Source organism: Rhizopus delemar, genomic scaffold (assembly GCF_000149305.1).
Source record: "Rhizopus delemar RA 99-880 supercont3.12 genomic scaffold, whole genome shotgun sequence".
NCBI classification, from domain to species: Eukaryota; Fungi; Mucoromycota; class Mucoromycetes; order Mucorales; family Rhizopodaceae; genus Rhizopus; species Rhizopus delemar.
In genome coordinates, this window is record NW_027137838.1 from 1,293,652 (window position 1) to 1,313,490 (window position 19,839).

Consider the following 19,839-nt stretch of genomic DNA (forward strand, 5'->3'; position numbering starts at 1 on the left):
CCAGCCATTGCTAGCTAGCTATGATGAACAATGTATTAAATAACTGGGTCATCAAAGCCGAAAAAAAAATAGTTACAGATAGAACACTCAGTCGCTTTGGGACCCTTTATTCCCATGAAAAGTATCGCTTTGTGTAATCTAAATCCCTTTTTTTTGCATTGGTATCGACATGAGCATTTTGGCATAAAATAGGGTCTTTTAAGCCTCTTTATTCTCTCTTTCACTCTTCATTTTTCTCTTCCTTTTACTCTCCCTTCTTTCTTTATTTTCTTTTATCAAACAATCAACCTGGCATGTCTTTTGTTGATATCAAAACCCTTGTGCTTTAAGAAGGTGACACAAGAATCCCATTTTTGTGTAAAACTTGCTAAACAACAAGTTATAGAGCGTTTGCTTGCCTACTTTATTTTTTATACAAAACCTATTGCTATATTTCAAGATCGTCAATACTAATAGAATGGGGTTGTCAATACTAACCAAATAGCTTTCAAGGCTATACTAACAGATTGCTTTGTTTATTTCATCTAAAAAGCTTAATTTTTTTTTCACATAGCAGGTTACACACAGAGGTCGATCCTTTATTTTTTTTTTCTCCTCCTTTTACTTTTACTATCTTTTATAAAAGTAAATGACATAAAAGAATCATGAAACTGCTTATACGAAATAAGAAATGGCTTTGAATTGGAAAAGGGAATAATAGCAAGGAATACAGCCTGGTTGATTGATTGACTGTAGGTGTTTGAAATCATGACAACTTCATGTGAAAGAGATGAGCAAATAAAAGGATGGGATGTCATTTCCTTAATTACCGTGTTTTTCATGTGTAAACGGGACTTGGAATTGTTAATGAGTAAACAAAAAAAAAAAAAAAAAAAAAAAAAAAAAAAAAAAAAAACCTTGATTAAAGAAGAGGAAGAAGAGGATTATTTAAAATACATCTTTATATTCGTAATAAAAGTAGATATGATGCGTAATACAACACTTCATACAATTATGAAACAGATCGATATCATTCAGGTCCACGCTTAACTTGTAAATCCTTATTGTTCATTCTTGGAGGTATTACAGTTGAGAAAAACAAAAGAAAGTTATTTGTTAATCTTTTTTTTTTGTTATGTAATGAGCTCATATTCATAGTATTCTCCCTCTCTCTCTCTTTCTCTCATTTTCCCCTTCTACTCTTCTCTCCCCTCTTTCTTTTTCCCCTTTTTTCAAATTTAAAACGTAGCTCTTGATTTTGATTCCCGTGGTACAAAATGAGGTATAAACAACAACTTTTTTGCATGATTATTGTTATATGCGATACTTGGCAGGAAAGCTTTTGACATGTATTTGAGAGTACAAAAAGCTTGAACTTTATTTTTTATTCTTATTTCTTATCCTTTTTTCCTACATTTTTTTTTCTCATCTCCTTTATATATTTTGTTTATTGAATAAATTAAAACGATTCAATCCATGTTTGCTAACTTACCAGAACGTAAATATAAGGCAGTTGACCTCAAACCATTTGATGAGGAGATTTCAGAAGGCATCTCTCATGAATATAATTCCTCAAAAACTCATAACGTAATGTATCAACACGATGAAGTTGCTTGTGTGGTTAGAGGTGGAAGCAGAGGTCATGGTCAGTCCAATCAAGCAGGTAGCTATGGCTATTCATACACACAAGGTATGTCAGGATTTGGTAGAGAATGTAGAGAATTCTCAAGCAATAGCAACGTTTTTGCTTCAACTGAGCCAGTAATTAAAAATGAATATGATGGCCACGCTTCCTTGAACACTGGTGATCCTGACAGAGGATTCGGTGCCTTATCAAACAATGTCAATACACAAGGATGGTATGCTCAACCTGATGAGATTCAAAGTCATCAACCATTCGTATCAAGACAATCAACACTTGAGCAACAGAATGGTAACCAAGATACTCCAGCCATAAGCGGTTTTAATAAAAGCCGTCTTAGCGTCAATAATAATAAGAGACAAAGAGACTTTGCTCAACTTAGCGAAGGGTATATTTCTCATCTTTATCATCTATATCACAACAAAACTAACATATAACATAGGCTTTCACAGGTACAAAGCAAGAACCAAGTACAGAACAGAAGCCAAGTACAGAACAGAAGCCAAGCACAAAACATTACAGCTGAAGGCAGAGCAGCTCGCTTTGGTACCACTTCCCAAAATGAAAGATATGCACAGGTAAATACACTTGACTTTATATCAGCTCAGGAATAGCTTGAATACTGAGATATTATATAGTTAAAGAAGAATCATGTTGATGAAAGGGAACAAGCTATCAAGGACGGCCTTATCCCTGATTCTAATGCTCCGCGCCGTTTAGAAGACGCTATCAATTTCCACAGCACATGCGAAACGAAATGTCCTGAGTTTGAGATGATTGAAAGAGAAACCCAAAGCAATGTTGATAGAATGGAGATAGATGGAAATGGAAGCCTTGATAGGAATAAGGCAGTTAAGGCATACAGACGATCAGCAGCTGGTAACGATCAACCACTTCCTGCTGATGTACGATCCCCAGAGGCTTTAATGGTAAGAATCCTCTTTTTTGTTTTTTCTTCTCTCTCTCTCTCTCTCTTCTACTTTACTCACTTGGTTACAATAGTCTACTTTGGATTACTTGATTCAAGAAGTCATGTCTACTTGCCCATTAGAAAAGTGCCATGCATTTATTCGTGATCGTACTAGATCCATCCTTCAGTACTTTACCCTTCAGAACATTCGTGATGTTACAGCTGTCAAAGTGTATGAGCGTATTGCACGGTTCCATATCTTATGTTTGCATGAAATGTGCGGTTTGGATGAAAGCAAGTTTAGTGAACAGCAAGAGACTGAACAACTTAGAAAAGGTAAGCAACTTCTGCTTTAGCAAAATATATAGACCCTAAGCTTATCAACAAATCCATAGTTTTGCTAAGTTTAATGGAGTTCTATGAAGGCTTGCGTAGACAGGGCATTGAGACTCCAAATGAAGCTGAGTTCAGAGCTTATTATATCATCACACACATTATGGACAAAGATGTTGCCCGACAGATTTCCTCACAACCTGCTCACATATTCAAGCACCCCCATGTCAAACAAGCTTTGAAGTTCCATGCCATGGCACAGCGAAGCGATGAAAATGAGGAGACATCGTCTAGATGTAATAAAGAAGAAAAAGCCTTTGGAAGTCAAAATAATTATGCCTCATTCTTCAAGTTGGTTGCTGACCCACACACATCATTTCTGATGGCATGTCTTCTGGAAACACATTTCCCTGAAGTACGCAAAGGTGCTTTAAAGTTAATGAGCGTGAATTATATGGCAAGGACTGCTGGTGTAGAAGCTGAATATGTTCGCAAAATATTATGTTATGACAGCTTGGGTCAGTGCCTTAAAGAGGCGAAGCATTATGGTATCAGAATGGACATATCGTCGAAAAAACCCACGCTCCTATTTGGCCTTAAGCATTATGAAAGCAGAGCTTGTGTCTTCTTGGGTAAGGATGACTATTCTTAAATTATATGATATGTTGATACTTATTTGAACCTACTTTTGATAGACCCTATGTCATATCCTGCTCAAAGAAAATCTGTTTCCCTTGTAGAAGCTAAAAAGGATGGCAAGACATTTAGTGAAATAGTCAATGGGTGTAAAGCTATCGATAAGCAGTCGGCACCAATAACACATGCGGCTGTATATGCACAACATAAGGCTCCAATCAATGAAAGTAAAGCCCAAAGGTATTACTATTCGGGTTGGCTTATAGTCGATTCCAAGTCAACCTGTCAAAAACGGGCACGGATCGAAGACCGCTGTATGGTAAAAGAGCAAAAAATGTTAGAAGAACAGCGAAGGTCAGAGTGCCGACGAAGGATAGAAGAACAAAGAAGGCTAGAGAGGCAACAAAGACTAGAGGAAATAAGGGCTCAAGCAATCAAAAGAAAGAATGAAAGAAAGCAAAGAAGAGATGAGAGGAGACGAAGATTGAATAGAAAGATGCAAAACTTGGAAGAAAAGCAAAAGATGATGGACAAAAGGAAACGAATAATGGAAGAAAGGGTAAGACAATTGCAGAAAGTGAAGAAGAGGTCCGAACTTAGGAATGCTTTAAAGAAAAAAGCTGATGATTTGTTGAGAAGGGTTCATGAGAGGATTAAAAAAAGAAATACAAAGCATCGTATCCTCAAGAACAAGAGAGAACTTAGTTGGATTTTAATGAAGAACAATCCATATTGTATATTCATCGACCTTATAAGCAATACGTCAAAGTTCAATGGTGCTAGGATAGATATAAGGATTCAGCAGAACTTAGCTGAAGATCATATAATGATGGATGTCACTTAGAAAGATGGAAGAGCTCAGCAAATCTTAAATGAGGATTACATAATGACAGATGCCTCTCAAATATAATCAACATTTATTACAAAGATCGCTGAAGTAAAGCAAGAAATCAGTATGGGACAATGAAGACTTTAGTCTAGATATATCTAGACGTATTTGGCATCAAGTGAACAATTTTAATGTAAAGTATATTCAAATACCTCTCAAAAGCTAAATTGGCGATTGATAATTTGCATAGAAGATACCTAATTGTAATCATCTGCTTGGTTCAAACGCAAGTTTAACTTGGACAATGAATTTTTAAGAAATGTTGATCGTTACGCCATCTATAATATCACAAGTCGAATGGTTATAGCAGATACATACCCGATAACCATACCTATTTCTTCTGAAATAGGTGGTATTGTATTTGCTATACCATAATAAAATGACACGGAGACGTCAGAGGAGAGGTAAGTAAAAGCATAGTCTTGTAAGCATAGTATCTAATGAAAATCGTCTTTCTAGGGAAGTCTTTTGGGTAAGGTGCTCTTGTCGGTTGGAAAATCTCGTGAAGGAGATCAACTTCTTCAATCCAATCGCAAGATTCCTGATCCTTCTGACGTACTTTCCTCTGACAAAAGAAACAAGGGGTGGCGTTGAACACGGTAAGCCTGATCCAAAGCGCAATACTCATTTCTTTACTCACACATTTCATTAGATCCCGCTTTTGTGGAGGCTGTCGAAGTACAAAAGTATTTCCAACTTCAGATCCCTTAGTGAAGGAGTCGGAAACGGTGGGAACCAGGATTGTGGACGACGCAAGCTGGCTTGTTAGTCGGTTCATGATCTAGTTGTCACTGTAACTTTTGTATTTCTTTTAAAAAATAAATAAATGTAATATACTTCACATAAGCAAATATAAACGTGTTTTTTTTTTCTTTTTCTTTTTTTTTTCATTTCGTTTTTTTTTAATTGAGTGATTATTGCCTATCTTGTACCACACAATAGATACATTATTATTTTGAAACACTTTAGATTCATGCGTAAATGAGCGAACAATACGGTTCTATTGTCATGCTTAGATACATGCTCAAGTACGATCAGGATCTGTACATCCTTCCTCCATCCCTAAATATATTCATGAAAAACACGTAATATAAGAATAGGGTTGATAGGAAAAAAGAGAGCTTACATGAAATAGGAAATAAATAAAGTATACGCTCCTTTGTTCTATTGGCTCACTGTCACTCACAATAACGACACGTTCAAAACAAAACAAAACAAAACAAAGCCTTTAGAATATGGTGATTCATGATTTATGACTTGAGAAGGATGATGGTGAATAGATTTCCTTTGACTTGAAATCATAAACGTAAAGGAATGCTTATAAACAAGTATCGTGATGGACAGAAAGGGAAAAGCTTGTTTAACTAGGAATGCATGCATCTTCAAGCTTCCAATTTTCTATAAATACTCATTCTAAAAAAAATTCCCTCTTTTTTTTTTTTCCACATCATATTCACTTTCTCAAGTTATGGCTTATTAATATCATCATCTAAATATCTCTTGGTATACAAACTATGCTCTACATCTGGTTATTGGTCTCTCTACTTTTAGTTTGTGCAAGAAAAAGGAACCTACAAGTCTGTTCTATCATCATCTTTCTTTTGTAAGTTTATCGCATTGGTTATAGTCAGCTACTGAACATGCAAATCTATAGTTCATCTAATTTGGCTGATACTCCAAGTCTGTATTCATCGTTATTGGCTTTCCTTTTCCTTCCTTAACTCATCTGTGGCATATCCACAAATATATATCGCTCACAGTACCTTCAAACATTCAAGGATCGTGTTCTAGTCTTGTATTCATCCAAGTTCCAAATGGTAGCTTACTTTATAGTATCTGACTTCTTTTTATTAACATCTATCATAATAGCCCAAGAAATGCTTATGGCTTTCTCTTTTTTTTCTTTCTGCTTCTGTTTCTGTTATGACCTTGTTTGTACACTCAAGCATTCTTTCCTTTTCTGTAATAGTCTCTCTTTGATATGCTTTGGTTCTTTTTTTTTTCTCTTCATTTTCTAAAAAGAAAAAAAGAAAAAAAAATCTCCAGTGGGTTACCAAAATGGACTGATGATCTGTTGGCTCACGTAAGCTCAGCCTCTTGAAATGTGAATCCGATATAGCCATGACCATGTGCGCCTGTATACGGAAAGGAGTGTCTCCTCCGGAATAGAGGGATCTTCTGCTGATCGTTTCAACGCAGACAGTGAATAGTCTTCAGTGAACAGAACTCCTTCGTAATTGTTGGACCATCCATTCCACTGGCTATTTTTTTTTTTTTTCCTTGAAGGAAGAGAAAGGAGAAAAAAAAAGATCCAAGTATATCCAAGTATATATATATATATATATGTATATGTATATTATTGCTGGTGATACTCTTGTGAGGTAAGCTTTTTATTTACCTTACGAGACACTAATGTAGATATACTAACGATTTGATACAGATATTTAATTCCATGATCACTTCATGTTGCCTTTGATCATCATTAACGAGCTGTCCTTGCTATGATCATGTCTTGAAGCAAGAGGATCAATCTAGCACCTTTTTCTTGCAAGTATCTTCTCTAGCTTGACCTGCAATGAATAATCCATGTATGGCACTAGATCATGTGCATGTAAGTTCTTTTATCTTGCTTAATGTTTCTAATCTATCTATTTTATATAGTCTATTGACTTGGGATGCTTTGCAGAACATACAAGAGAAGATAAAAGAATAGACAATATACGATACAGTGAGTTAAAAAACCGTTTCAGTAAAATTGAAACTCACACATTTATCCTTTTTTTCAAAAAAGTATCTAGAGTACACGTGTTCTTTTTTATTATGTTATTATATCGCTTTTTTGCAACAAAGCAATGTACATCTCATCTTAATCTATGAAGTACATCTTGAGCAATGGCCATTTTAAAAAAGGCAATGACTGAAACGGTTTTTTAACTAGGTAAAAAAATACTAATATATAGTATTTCCACCCTTAGCTTTTATTACAGCTTGAACTCTAGCCGGCATACTATCAATATATTTACAACAAACATCCCTATCAAATGTTTCCCACTCAATTTTGATTCTTTCCCATAGTTCATGGACACCTCTTGCTCTTTGCTCATATAGAGTTAATTTCAACTTTAAATGTCTCCACATGTGCTCAATTGGGTTCAGGTCAGGCGATTGAGAGGGCCAAGGCAACACTGGGTATCTTGCTTCTTCTTAAAGATAAGTTGTTGTTATCTTGGCAGTGTGTTTTGGATCATTATCGTGCTGAAAAATGAAATCACCATCTCCCAATCGGTAGTAAGCAAGGGTGTCTGCCAGTTCAGTTTTTAGGATATGGATATAATCCGGTGCAGTAATTCTGCCGTCGTATATCTCGCAGATATACCCAACTCCATGGGAAGTCATACAAGCCCACACCATAACGCTTCCTCCTCCATGTTTTACGGTTGGAATTACATGATGAGGCTATAATGGGCTTCCAGGCAGACTCCAGTAGATTTCAACTCCATCAGAACCCCAAACGTTGATTTTCGATTCGTCAGAGAAGATAACCTTTCTCCAGTCGTCAGTGGTCCAGTATCTATGAGCAAGTGCCCAATCCAAACGTGCTTTCCTGTGTTTTGCTGACAAAAGAGGTACCTTTCTTTTGGGTCGGGCTTTGAATCCTAGGCTTTTTAAGGCGTTTAGGGTGGTGTTATAAGTCAACCTTGGATAAATGGCCTTGAAATAATCGAAAACCTCAACACCAGACTTCAGTCGTCCTAAGATTACCATTCTCTTCATGAGAGACTTGCTTGCTTCAGTTAAGATCGGAGGTCGTCCGCCAGTATTATCGGGTCTTTGGATATTCCATTTTTTGCAATATCGATGAACAGTGGCTTTAGAGAGAGTCAAGCGATCAGCAATTTCTTCATAAGACAAATCGGTATCTAGCAGCACTCTCAAATCATTTTGAGTGTCTTGGGAAATAGAGCGAGTCATTTTTAATAAAGATTGGGTTGAAAATGTTAAATGAAAAAGGACAAAATTTGTTACGCGTTTATTAATAAAATAACGTGTTTATATACTTGTTTTTTTAATAAATGCAAAGCAGAATACTTATCTCCTGGCTTCATGTACATTGCATAAATGAAAAATGAAGTTTGCGTAATTGTTATTGGTATTTATGTTTTTTTGAATGGAGTTAAAAAACCGTTTCAGTGCACCGACTGTAGTAATTTTATAAGGTTTAGTGAGCAAATATTGAAAAAGTAATACTATCTCTATATTTTATGATACACCAGGACTAGTGCTTCCATATGATGTATAAAATATAGCATTTTACTAAGTATATCGGTAGTAGTGGTAGCAAAACCATATTTAGGAAGAACACTGAAACGGTTTTTTAACTCACTGTATCTCCTAACGTAAGCTCAATAGTGGGATACTATCTCTAAATGAACATGCTTACCTTGCACTGACTATACACTCTATCAGCATAACCTATATGCTATTTAGCATCTAATACGTCAATAGCTTCTTCTTCTTATCCATTACAGTAAGCTATCATACAATATCCTCTTGGATCCTTCATGTTGTATTGATCAAGAGGATAATGTAGTAAGCATCAGTCCACAGATATATAGATGCTAATCATACTTGTATCATCTTGTAATCTGCCTCCCTTTGTCCCATCAAGCTATTGGCTTGACAAAGATTATTAGACATGATGATTAGTCAAAAAAAAAAAGAAAGAAGAAGGAAGAAGAATCCATATGATAGAATCTATACAAGTGTACATCAACTTTGCATTGATAAGCCTGATCATGTTTATAAGAAACAAAAGAAAAGAAAAAAAAAAGAAAGGAAAGGAAAGAAAGAACAAGGAATAATGAAATATGATCACTTTCCTCAATGCAGATGGTGATATATGTGGATGGAAAGGCTATCTTTGTCTAGATGGGCATTAACTAGCTTATTATGAACCAAGTAAGAACTGCCCCCTCTGTGTTATCTCGTAAGAATAAAAAAGACTATAAAATTCAACGAGACTGAAAAAAGTTATATCTTTATTTAATATTATAATATCTGGTATTTATACTATTTTCATGGAGGTTTAATTAAATCCTTTTCAAGATACTTTAATTAATTATAACTGTAGATCTAGTGTCAATAAGTTTTAATGTGAATATATGTTCCTGGTTATGCAAGTGGACTGTTTTATAATTATTTCTTAAGTAGATCTGATCTTTCATTTATGTTGCATTGCATCAGGATTTATATTAAAAGCTTGCATTGAGTTAAAGGAGTGGAATTAGTTATGACCGAATAATAGAGAAAAGACTGTAATAAATCTTTGTAAAGCATTCATTACTCTGATTTCTTATAAATTGAATATGAATCATGTTTAAAGTATGTTGGGATACGACACCCTCCCTTTTTTTTTTTTTTTAATGTACGAGATAGCATAGGACTACTGGTCTATAAAACATAATAGATCACCCAAACTAGTACAACAGCCATGCTTATTAGAAACAAAGGATACTAATTGATCGATTCACATCGATAGCCATACTTTGACTGTGGATGATACATGCTTAGTACAAAATAGATAGTATATCCCATTGATCAGAATGGGGATAATGTTATTTGATATACAAATAAGTAGATAGTAGCATACACCCAATTTGTAATGCTATAGCTATACTTGTATAAGCAAAGAGGGTTGATATCAACATTGTTAGCTAGCTATGATGAACAATGTATTAAATAACTGGGTCATCAAAGTCAAAAAAAAAAAAAAAAAAAAAAAGAAGGCCCTATTGCCATCGTACTCTTTGACATCGGTTGATAATGGCTCAAATCATAGCTCATGTACCTAATTACTGTATAAAGAGCTTTTGGATAGGTTACTGATGTTACTACAAAGATGAATGATATCTGTGTCATCTTTATCATTCATTTACAAAAAAAATCAAAAACTCCAAAAAAGGAAAACAAAGAAAAGCAAATAAAAAGTGAAAAGAAAGATGCACACCAAAGAGGATAGGGAGAAGCAAAACTCATCATAGTCAAGCTGCAATGACTTTAGCAGCTATCAGTATAAAAACATGTTCTTTTCTTTTTTTTTTTTTTTCTTTTTTTTTAACTAATAGCTCTACATATAAAAAAAGGTAAAAGTTTCCTTACAAGTTAAATAATAAAGAATTATCAATTCTAATTAATCAAATTGCCCTCAACATGTCAAGTATTCATTTACCAATTAAGTTGTATCTTCCCTTTGGCACTTTGAGGTGGCAGCGACAAAGGCATTTCGGTAGGTAAAAGAAAGACTACCTGTAATATGTGGCGTAGGATTTAATGTAGATTGTTCAAAAAGCCAGGTATGTGTTTGGTCAGGTAAGTGATAAGCTTATTGATGCGTGTGTATAAACATTATATGCTTTAAAGCTTAGCATCCACGGATCAACAAAGCTATGAGACATATATATCTTACGCATCATCAGACTTTCTATTAAGAAAGTATACTTCTACGATTACACAATTTAGTCTCAAATATCAATATAAATAGGCCGAATGGACATCTCAATCTATTTTTATGCATTACAAATACAGAATTCTGCTACTATAGCTTATTTAATGACCGTATCTTAGAGATTAAGCTACTTTAACAACCACTTACAACGTCCTACCATGGACATGTTAATTTTGTGATTGTTTTCTATACTTCTTACTGTAATACATACTTTTTTTAACTTGTTCAAAAATCTTAATCCAAGTGTTTGGGAACTTATCCTTAGCGCTGCAGTCAATTACTGGTTGGACAGTTGAATGCCTAATATCATTCTTAATACGATCACTTCAAAGGGTCTTATGTTATTATGGAAAGCATTCTGTTTTTGCATCATAATGTATGGAATCGTCCAATATTTGTCACTGTCCAAACCAAAGCCAAGTTCATTGGTTTAACTAGTAGAAGAAAAAAAAAAAAAGGGACCATTATTGTGCATTTCAAAAGCGACAAAAGCTCTTTATATTGTATTTACAATGTTCTTTTATTATTATTTGCTTTTAGCTTATAAATAATAACGATTTTTCATTTGATTTTAGTTTATAAAAAAAAATTGGTTTATAAAGTAAATCCCATCATTGCCAATAAAAAGCGGCTCAGAATTGACATTTTTTGTTTTCCCCACATTTAAAAGTAGGTTAAGTTCAAGCCAATGATTACATCAATAAAAGAAAACAAGCTTAACCTCCTGTTACTAAAGCGAGCATCATTACCAGTAAAACTGGCTCAGTGTTGATGATGTTTTTACCCAGATTTACACTGTAGGTCGCGTATTTGTTCATCGCTCGCAATAATAAAAGAAAGCAAGACAAGTTTCCTCTTTATGAGTAAGTTGACCGATGTCAAGGTTTACTGTAAGAAAGGGAAGTATAAAGGAATAAAGTTTTGGGGAGAAGAGAGACGCTTTTCTTGTTCTTTCCATGAATGATGATTCTACCTGCTACAAACAACCACACACCACACACCACACACCAAACCCCAAATAATAATAATAATAATAAAAAAAAAAAAGACTCACTCATAAAAAATGCTGCTCTCAGTCAATATCCACATCCAATCAGTGCTGAGTTATTCCAAGAAAATGCTGACTCTAGTTGCTGACTCCAGTTGCTGATCGCCAAATACGAAATCTTACAAACAAGCAGAGGACACCATCCATAGTCCAAACAAGAAGAGGTAGAGAGGGAGCAAGTTTAATAAGAAAAGTTTCTAGAAAAAAAGTACAAGGAAAAGAAAAGAAAGGGGAAAAGAGGGAGTATTTATACACATTTTTGTGGTTAATCGTATGACTTCATCCTCCTCTCTTCCTTTTTCAGCTAATTTACTATAGAAACAAAAGAATAGATGCAGTCTATACTCTCATAATAGCTTCATGTATCTATATTCTACAAGTTTTATATCCTTCATAGTAGCTTGTCACTCTTTGTATCTCGCTTTATCTCTTTCTCTTTTTTATTTTTATATGAAAAAAACCTTAATGAGAGACTATCTTTTTAAGGGAAAGAAAAATAGATAAACAATAAACAAAAAGAACGAATAAAAGCAATCCTACGCAGGTGTGTGGGAAAAGAGATCTAATTGCTTGGGAATAACCTTTGCTACCTTGGCTGATGTGTTTCCTTTAAAAAAAAATAGGTAAACAAACCGGAATCAACAACCATCGATTGGGTTTGATTGGATCAAACTTTTTTTACAGTCTTCATTTAGTCTTTAAAGTATTTCTTTCAAGTCATTAGGGTTAGTTATAAATCCTGTGCAGGTCTAGCAAACAATTGATATCTGGTATTTAGACATGACTATTGTCAACCAATCCTCTTGGCCTTTTAATTCATACTTTACAAGTACTTTTTATTTACTTATATATGTCTTGCACAATTTCCTAATGACTGTAACAGGCAGAGATTCGCAGTTCTCAATGAGTCGCCCATCTTTTTTTCTTCTTCTTTTGTTTACTCATTAACAATTCTAAATCCTGTCTATCCATGAGAGGAACAACAATTAGGGAATGACGCCTCATCCTTTTATTTGCTCATCTCTTTCACATGAAGTTGTCATGATTTCAAACACCTACAGTCAGCCAATCAACCAGGCTGTATTCCTTGCTATTATTCCCTTTTCCAATTCAAAGCCATTTCTTATTTCATATAAGCAGTTTCATGATTCTTTTGCGTCGTTTACTTTTATAAAAGATGGTAAAGGTAAAAGAGGGAGAGAGAGAGAGAAAAGAAAAATATAAAGGATCAACCTCTGTGTGTAACCTGCTATGTGAAAAAAAGATGATTTTTTTAGATGAAATAAACAAAGCAGTCTGTTAGCATAGCCTTGGAAGCTATTTGATTAGCATTGACAATCATTCTATCAGAATTGACTTTCTTGAGGTACAGCAATAGGCTTTATATAAAAAAAAAAGAGTAAACCTTGTATAGTTTATTGTTCAGCAAGCTTTACATAAAAATGGGATTTCTTGTATCACCCTCTTGACGCTAAACGAAAAGAAAAAGGAAACAAAAAAAGAAGCAAGCCTAGCTCATGCATTATTAATGAAGGATTCCATTGAATCCATTTCAAAAGAAAAAGAAAAAGAAAACAAGATGGTCTTTACCCTTTTTGCTTATAGCTAACAACTCCTGTAATAATTCTATTGAAGAGTATGACATGATTTTAAAAGAATAAAATAAAGCCAGGCTATCTATAGGAAAGGACCCAGAGTTCCTTTGAAAGCATACAGCACAAAAAGATATACTGTTCAACATCCTAATGGACACTGATGATGTCTGTCTCTACTCTCTACTCTCTACTCTCTACAACCACCTTACTGAATACTAGGTGAGAATTCATCTTAACTCGTGCGCTATATTGTCTTTTGGAATATTACGGATGGTTTGCAACCAAAAGTAGATGATCAAAAGGTAAGATGACTATTTATTCACTAACAATAAGCAAAATAAAAATGACAGAAAAGATTACTGTCCAAGATAACCAATAAGGCCAATAATTAATGTTTTTTATGAGCAAAGCAGCTTATTGAATGATTCTCATCTAGCTTTCGACTACTATTTTCCCAATCTACATATAATAATATCTCACTGGGGATTTAGTGTGTATACTTTATGGATATTTATTAAAGAGAGAAAATGGATTGCTTTATTATTCTGGTAAGAAATATAGGCTTGTCTGGTTCTGAAAAGCAACTCATTTGCATCATGTATGCCACAACTTGTTAACCATCTTTTGAAAATGGATGGCTGTCTTAGATTCATTATTAGTATACAGTCAATTGATCTTTCTCATATATAACATAAAGAAGTTGTTTTGTATGTTACTAAGCTATGCTTAGCAACCTTTGTTTTTGCTTACAGAGTCTATCTAGTATAAAGGGGTAAATGAATAAGAAGATGTGTTAAGAAAAAAAAAGGGATATCCAGATTACATAAAGTCATACTTCTCATAGGAATAAAAGAGACCCAAAAAAGATTGATAGCTCTCTCTTTCTCTTTCTCTTTCTCTTTCTCTTTCTCTTTCTCTTTCTCTTTCTCTTTCTCTTTCTCTTTCTCTTTCTCTTTCTCTTTCTCTTTCTCTCTTTTTCTCTTTCTCTCTTTTTCTCTTTCTCTCTTTGTTAGGAAAGATCTATGCTACTTTTTGTCAGGTAATTGCTTTCCCTATTTGACTTTTTTTTTCATTCATGACAATCAACAAAAAAGTTGATTTACTTTATATTTTATACCCTAAAGGTGTTGCTCATTCCTTTGAATTGAAGGCAACCAATGTTGCTTCTTTTTCTAGAACTCTCATTTTTTTATCTCTACCTGCACAGGAAAGCCTACAATTTGAAATGATCATCATAGAAATATACGCTTTTATACTGATAGCTGCTAAAGTCATTGCAGCTTGACTATGATGAGTTTTGCTTCTCCCTATCCTCTTTGGTGTGCATCTTTCTTTTTCACTTTTCCTTTGTTTTCCTTTTTTGGGAACTTTTGATTTTTTGTAAATGAATGATAAAGATGACACAGATATCATTCATCTTTGTAGTAACATCAGTAACCTATCCAAAAGCTCTTTATACAGTAATTAGGTATATGAGCTGTGATTTGAGCCATAACCAACCGATGTCAAAGAGTACGATGGCAATAGGGCCTTCTTTTTTATTTTATTTTTTTTGGCTTTGATGACCCAGTTATTTAATACATTGTTCATCATAGCTAGCTAGCAATGGCTGGTATCAATCCTCTTTGCTTATACGAATATGGATATAGCATTACAGATTGGGTGTATGCTACTATCTACTTATTTGTATATCAAATAACATTATCCCCATTCTGATCAATGGGATATACTATCTATTTTGTACTAAGCTTGTATCATCCACAGTCAAGATATGACTATCGATGTCAATCGATCAGTTAGTGTCCTTTGTTTCTACTAACGGTGGCTATTGTACTTATTTGGGTGACCTATTATGTTTTTATAGACCAGTAGCACTATGCCATCTCGTCCATTAAAAAGTTAAAAAAAAGGGACGATTTTAACTTGGCTCATAGTAAACTAGTCAATGCCCATCTAGACAAAGATAGCCTTCTCATCGGCGTGCATCATTGTCATCCGCATTGGGAAAAGTAATCATAATTCATTGTTCTTTGTTCTTTTTTTTTTCCTTTTCTTTCTTTCTTTTCATTTTGTTTCTTATAAACATCATCAGGCTTATCAGTGCAAAGGTAATGTACACTTGTATGGATTCTATAAGATGGATTCTTCTTCCTTCTTCTTCCTTCTTCTTCCCCTTCTTTCTTCTTCTTTTTCCTTCCTTTTGACTAATCATCATGTCTAGTAATCTTTGTTAAGTCAATAGCTTGATGGGACAAAGGGAGACAGATTACAAGATGATACAAGTATGATTAGCATCTATATATCTGTGGACTGATGCTTACTACATTATCCTCTTGATCAATACAACATGAAGGATCCAAGAGGATATTGTATGATAGCTTACTGTAATGGATAAGAAGAAGAAGCTATTGACGTATTAGATGCTAAATAGCATATAGGTTATGCTGATAGAGTGTATAGTCAGTGCAAGGTAAGCATGTTCATTTAGAGATAGTATCCCACTATTGAGCTTACATTAGTAGATATAGGTTTCATGACTTTAGGACCAGGTGTAGTCAACAAAGAAGATGAAAAAAAAAAAGGTCTAATAGAACGGCAACGATCGTTAAATAGAGGAATCTGTGGAAGCTAGTTATCCAATGGGCATATCCAAACCTTCAAAGGTAGAGCAAAACCAAGTCTACCGTCTATTATCTATTCTTTGATCCTCTCTTGTATGTTTTGCAAAGTGTTCCAAGTGAATAGACTGTATAAAATAGATAGATTAGAAACATTAAACAAGATAAAAAAATTTACATGCATATGATTTGGTACCCTACATGGATTATTCATTGCAGGTCAAGCTAGAGAAGATACTTGCAAGAACAAGGTGTTAGATTGATCCTCTTGCTTCAAGACATGATCATAGCAAGAACAACTCCTTAAAGATGATCAGAAGCAACATGGAGCGATCATGGAATTAAATATCTGTCTCAAAGCATTAGTATATCTACATTAGTGTCTCGTAAGGTAAATAAAAAGCTTACCTCACAAGAGTATCACCAGCAATAATATACATATACATATATATATATATATATACTTGGATATACTTGGATCTTTTTTTTTCTCCTTTCTCTTCCTTCAAGGAAAAAAAAAAAAAATAGCCAGTGGAATGGATGGTCCAACAATTACGAAGGAGTTCTGTTCACTGAAGACTATTCACTGTCTGCGTTGAAACGATCAGCAGAAGATCCCTCTATTCCGGAGGAGACACTCCTTTCCGTATACAGGCGCACATGGTCATGGCTGTATCGGATTCACATTTCAAGAGGCTGAGCTTACGTGAGCCAACAGATCATCAGTCCATTCTGGTAACCCACTGGAGATTTTTTTTTTTTTTTTTCTTTTTAGAAAATGAAGAGAAAAAAAAAAGAACCAAAGCATATCAAGAGGAGAAAGATAGAAAGAAAATAAATTGGGTAAAACAACCAATACAAGGTTATTACAGAAAGTAACATGGCGGTGACAGATACAGACGCAGAGGCAAAGAGGAAGAACAAGAGAAAGCCACAAGCATTTCTTGAGCCAATGTGATAGATACTAATAAAATCATTTCATATGCTATAAAATAAAATACCGTTGGAAATTTGGATAAATACAAGGCTAGAACACAATTTTTAAGAGCTTGAAGGTGTTACGAATGATATATTTATGAGAATGACACAAGGAAGATGAAGAAAAAAGAAAGCTAATAATGATGATAAGCCTGAAGCACCGACCAAATTATGCAAACAAGAAACTTAAATGTTAAGCCATTGATTGTAACCAACGCGATAGTAGTTATCTTCAATGTAGATCAACTTACAATCGCAAGGCAATGGCAGGACAGAGTTTAATGTCTTTCTTCCTGCATTAGTCAAAGTAAAGAGACAATAGGCAGATGTACAGCATGGCTTGTATACCAAGAGGTATCTGAGTGATAGTAATGGTAAACCATAGCCTGAGAAAACGAATAAGATGTAGGAAATTGAAGGCTTAAAAATGTATGCGTTCCTAATTTGTATTTGCTTATCCCTCTTTTTTCGTTAAATAAACCTTTTACTTTTTATCCATTAGAACACTTGTTTATAAGTCTTCTTTTGCTTTTACGATTTCAAGTCAAATGAAGCTTATTCCACTGCTATCATCCTATACTAAATGCTCTTTTGTTTTATTTCCTTTGAACGGATCCGTATGGAAGACAGCGATCCAATAAGATAAAGAGCGCATACAATATTTGCTTCCTATTTCATGTAACCTCTCTTTTTCCTTACACCAACCTTGATTGATACCTAACCTTACGAACCCTAAAAAGAGTAGGGGGCTTTCTTTGGTATACTCTTTTGTAACTTGATAGAAAGGAATGTTTTTCGTTTGAAGGATTGAGCAGTGTACTTTCTTTTGAAGCCCCATGTATTTTTCTCTCCATTCTTTCTTTTTAACAAAGCTATTTTATATTGTATGTGTTTCATGAAAGTATTTGGGGGGTAAAGGAAGGATATATGGCACTAACCGGATTTGAGCATATATCTGAACGTGATAATAGAAACGTAAATTGTTCATCAATTTATACACAGGTCTAAATTACATCTGCCTCCTGTACAAAGAAAAACATAGTGAGAGTCATAAAAAAAAGAAATTGGGGGGGGGAGGGGCTTTAAAAATAGATAGAACTTAATTTAGTCTATTCAGTAAGGTAGTTATGTTTTATTGTGTATAGTTTAGTATAAGGCGTTTTTTATCGTTCCATGATTTTAAGTTTTACATGGCCCCTCTCACGAATAATATTTTCATTTTTAGCTTGTCCTTTTCTATAACCATGTATTAACAGGTTATAAGGAACGTATTACTAGTGAATAACCTAATAAATTGCCTATAAATGAAGACAATATAAAAGTTCATATACAGGAATAGATTGTTTTAAACAATATGTGAGTATTAAAGAAAGAGAGAGGAATCCATGTATTTAGCAATACTTGACCTCCATTGATACTTTTGAAAGTTTGTCAAAAATAAAGCCCTAATTAGTCGGCACGCCTTTTTAAGATTTGCATGAATAAGTTTTTATTCCCAGTAGAAAAAAAAAGGTAAAGAGAAAGAGAAAGAGAGAGAAAGATCTCTATCTAAAGAAACGTAAGACCTTCCCTTCTTATTCAAAGCTAATATATATATACATAGAGAGAGGAAGAGCACTATTTGCAACGTTTTATATTTATTTTATCCTTTAAGCTTTAAAAGTGATTGGTTCAAAATAATAACGCCCATCTTGTGTGGTACAAGATAGGCAATAGTCTTATGAGGGAAAAAAAGAAATATAAATAAAAGACAGAAATGCTCCTGTTTTTCACTTTCTTTCTTTCTTTACTCTTTGGCTCACTTCATACAAATCATAACTTCTGGTCTATCAATGGATAACACTGCTCTTAAAGCCTCTTTGGTCAGGTACTCTTTAAACTATAGCTTAACATCTCAAGCTAATACATTCTTTTGACACATGGTCTTTATAGAATAAAACTATCATCTACACGCGTTCTCTGCTTCTTGTGTTGCTATTCTAATAAGTATGCTTGATCAAGTCATCTCTTCAATGATCTATCTATCTCGTCAAACAAATTCTACATATTCTTTACCTATTTATTTCCTATCTGGTTTGCTTCTAGACCCCGCTGGTCCCTGTCCAACGCTTGATGGCCCTGTCTAGACCCTATCTGAACCCTGTCTGACCCCTCTCTGGACCCTATCTGGACCCTGTCTATGTCTTATCCTCTTTGGTTTTCTTTTCCTTTTTCCTTTTTTCTCAAACAAAAGTTTTTGCTATATACATCGTCCATGTGATTGTGCACATCAGAAGCTTGACTTGTCTCCCAATATTGGTTACATGTTGGGGGAGCAGGATCGTAACCAAACCCCAAGCAGGTGTGTAAGCACTTGCTTGTCCCCGTAGAGTCGCGAGTCGGGTAGTATAATCAGCGGCATCAGGCTTCGTCGTTCCCGTACAAAGGTTGATAGTAGAGTAACATCTGCTATTGGCTGAGCCACAAGTCGGGCGGTATAAATCGTGGCAAATGTATCTTTCATAGATGTGTATAGTAAATTCAGATGTTTGAGAACAAGCAAGTCTTACGAATCGTAATGTAATCATATTCAAGTCAATCGACTTTCAAACAATCTCTTTCCAAATTAATTGTCTTCAAATCTATTATCTTTAAAATAACTCTTTATAAATGACAATAAACATACAAAGCTTATAAGCATTAATGCATATACTCTTCATCAGATAT

At 34.4% G+C, this 19,839-nt stretch overlaps 3 protein-coding genes across 3 annotated transcripts; 2 read left to right on the forward strand and 1 right to left on the reverse strand.

The window, feature by feature from the left end:
- Positions 1 to 1,569: 1,569 nt before the first annotated feature.
- Positions 1,570 to 3,516, forward strand: RO3G_13768 (uncharacterized protein; the record flags this gene model as incomplete). Its single annotated transcript, XM_067668352.1, has 5 exons — positions 1,570 to 2,009; positions 2,064 to 2,199; positions 2,260 to 2,550; positions 2,624 to 2,867; positions 2,927 to 3,516. The coding sequence occupies 5 exons, from the start codon at positions 1,570 to 1,572 to the stop codon at positions 3,514 to 3,516; spliced, it is 1,701 nt and encodes a 566-aa protein (XP_067524453.1).
- A 1,252-nt stretch (positions 3,517 to 4,768) lies between these two features.
- On the forward strand, positions 4,769 to 5,100 carry RO3G_13769 (uncharacterized protein; the record flags this gene model as incomplete). The annotated part of the gene is made up of 3 exons (XM_067668353.1): positions 4,769 to 4,797; positions 4,849 to 4,988; positions 5,042 to 5,100. The coding sequence occupies 3 exons, from the start codon at positions 4,769 to 4,771 to the stop codon at positions 5,098 to 5,100; spliced, it is 228 nt and encodes a 75-aa protein (XP_067524454.1).
- Positions 5,101 to 7,845: 2,745 nt separating this feature from the next.
- RO3G_13770 (uncharacterized protein) lies at positions 7,846 to 8,361 on the reverse strand (the record flags this gene model as incomplete). Its single annotated transcript, XM_067668354.1, has 1 exon — positions 7,846 to 8,361. One exon carries the CDS (start codon positions 8,359 to 8,361, stop codon positions 7,846 to 7,848), a length of 516 nt encoding a protein of 171 aa, XP_067524455.1.
- Positions 8,362 to 19,839: the final 11,478 nt, after the last annotated feature.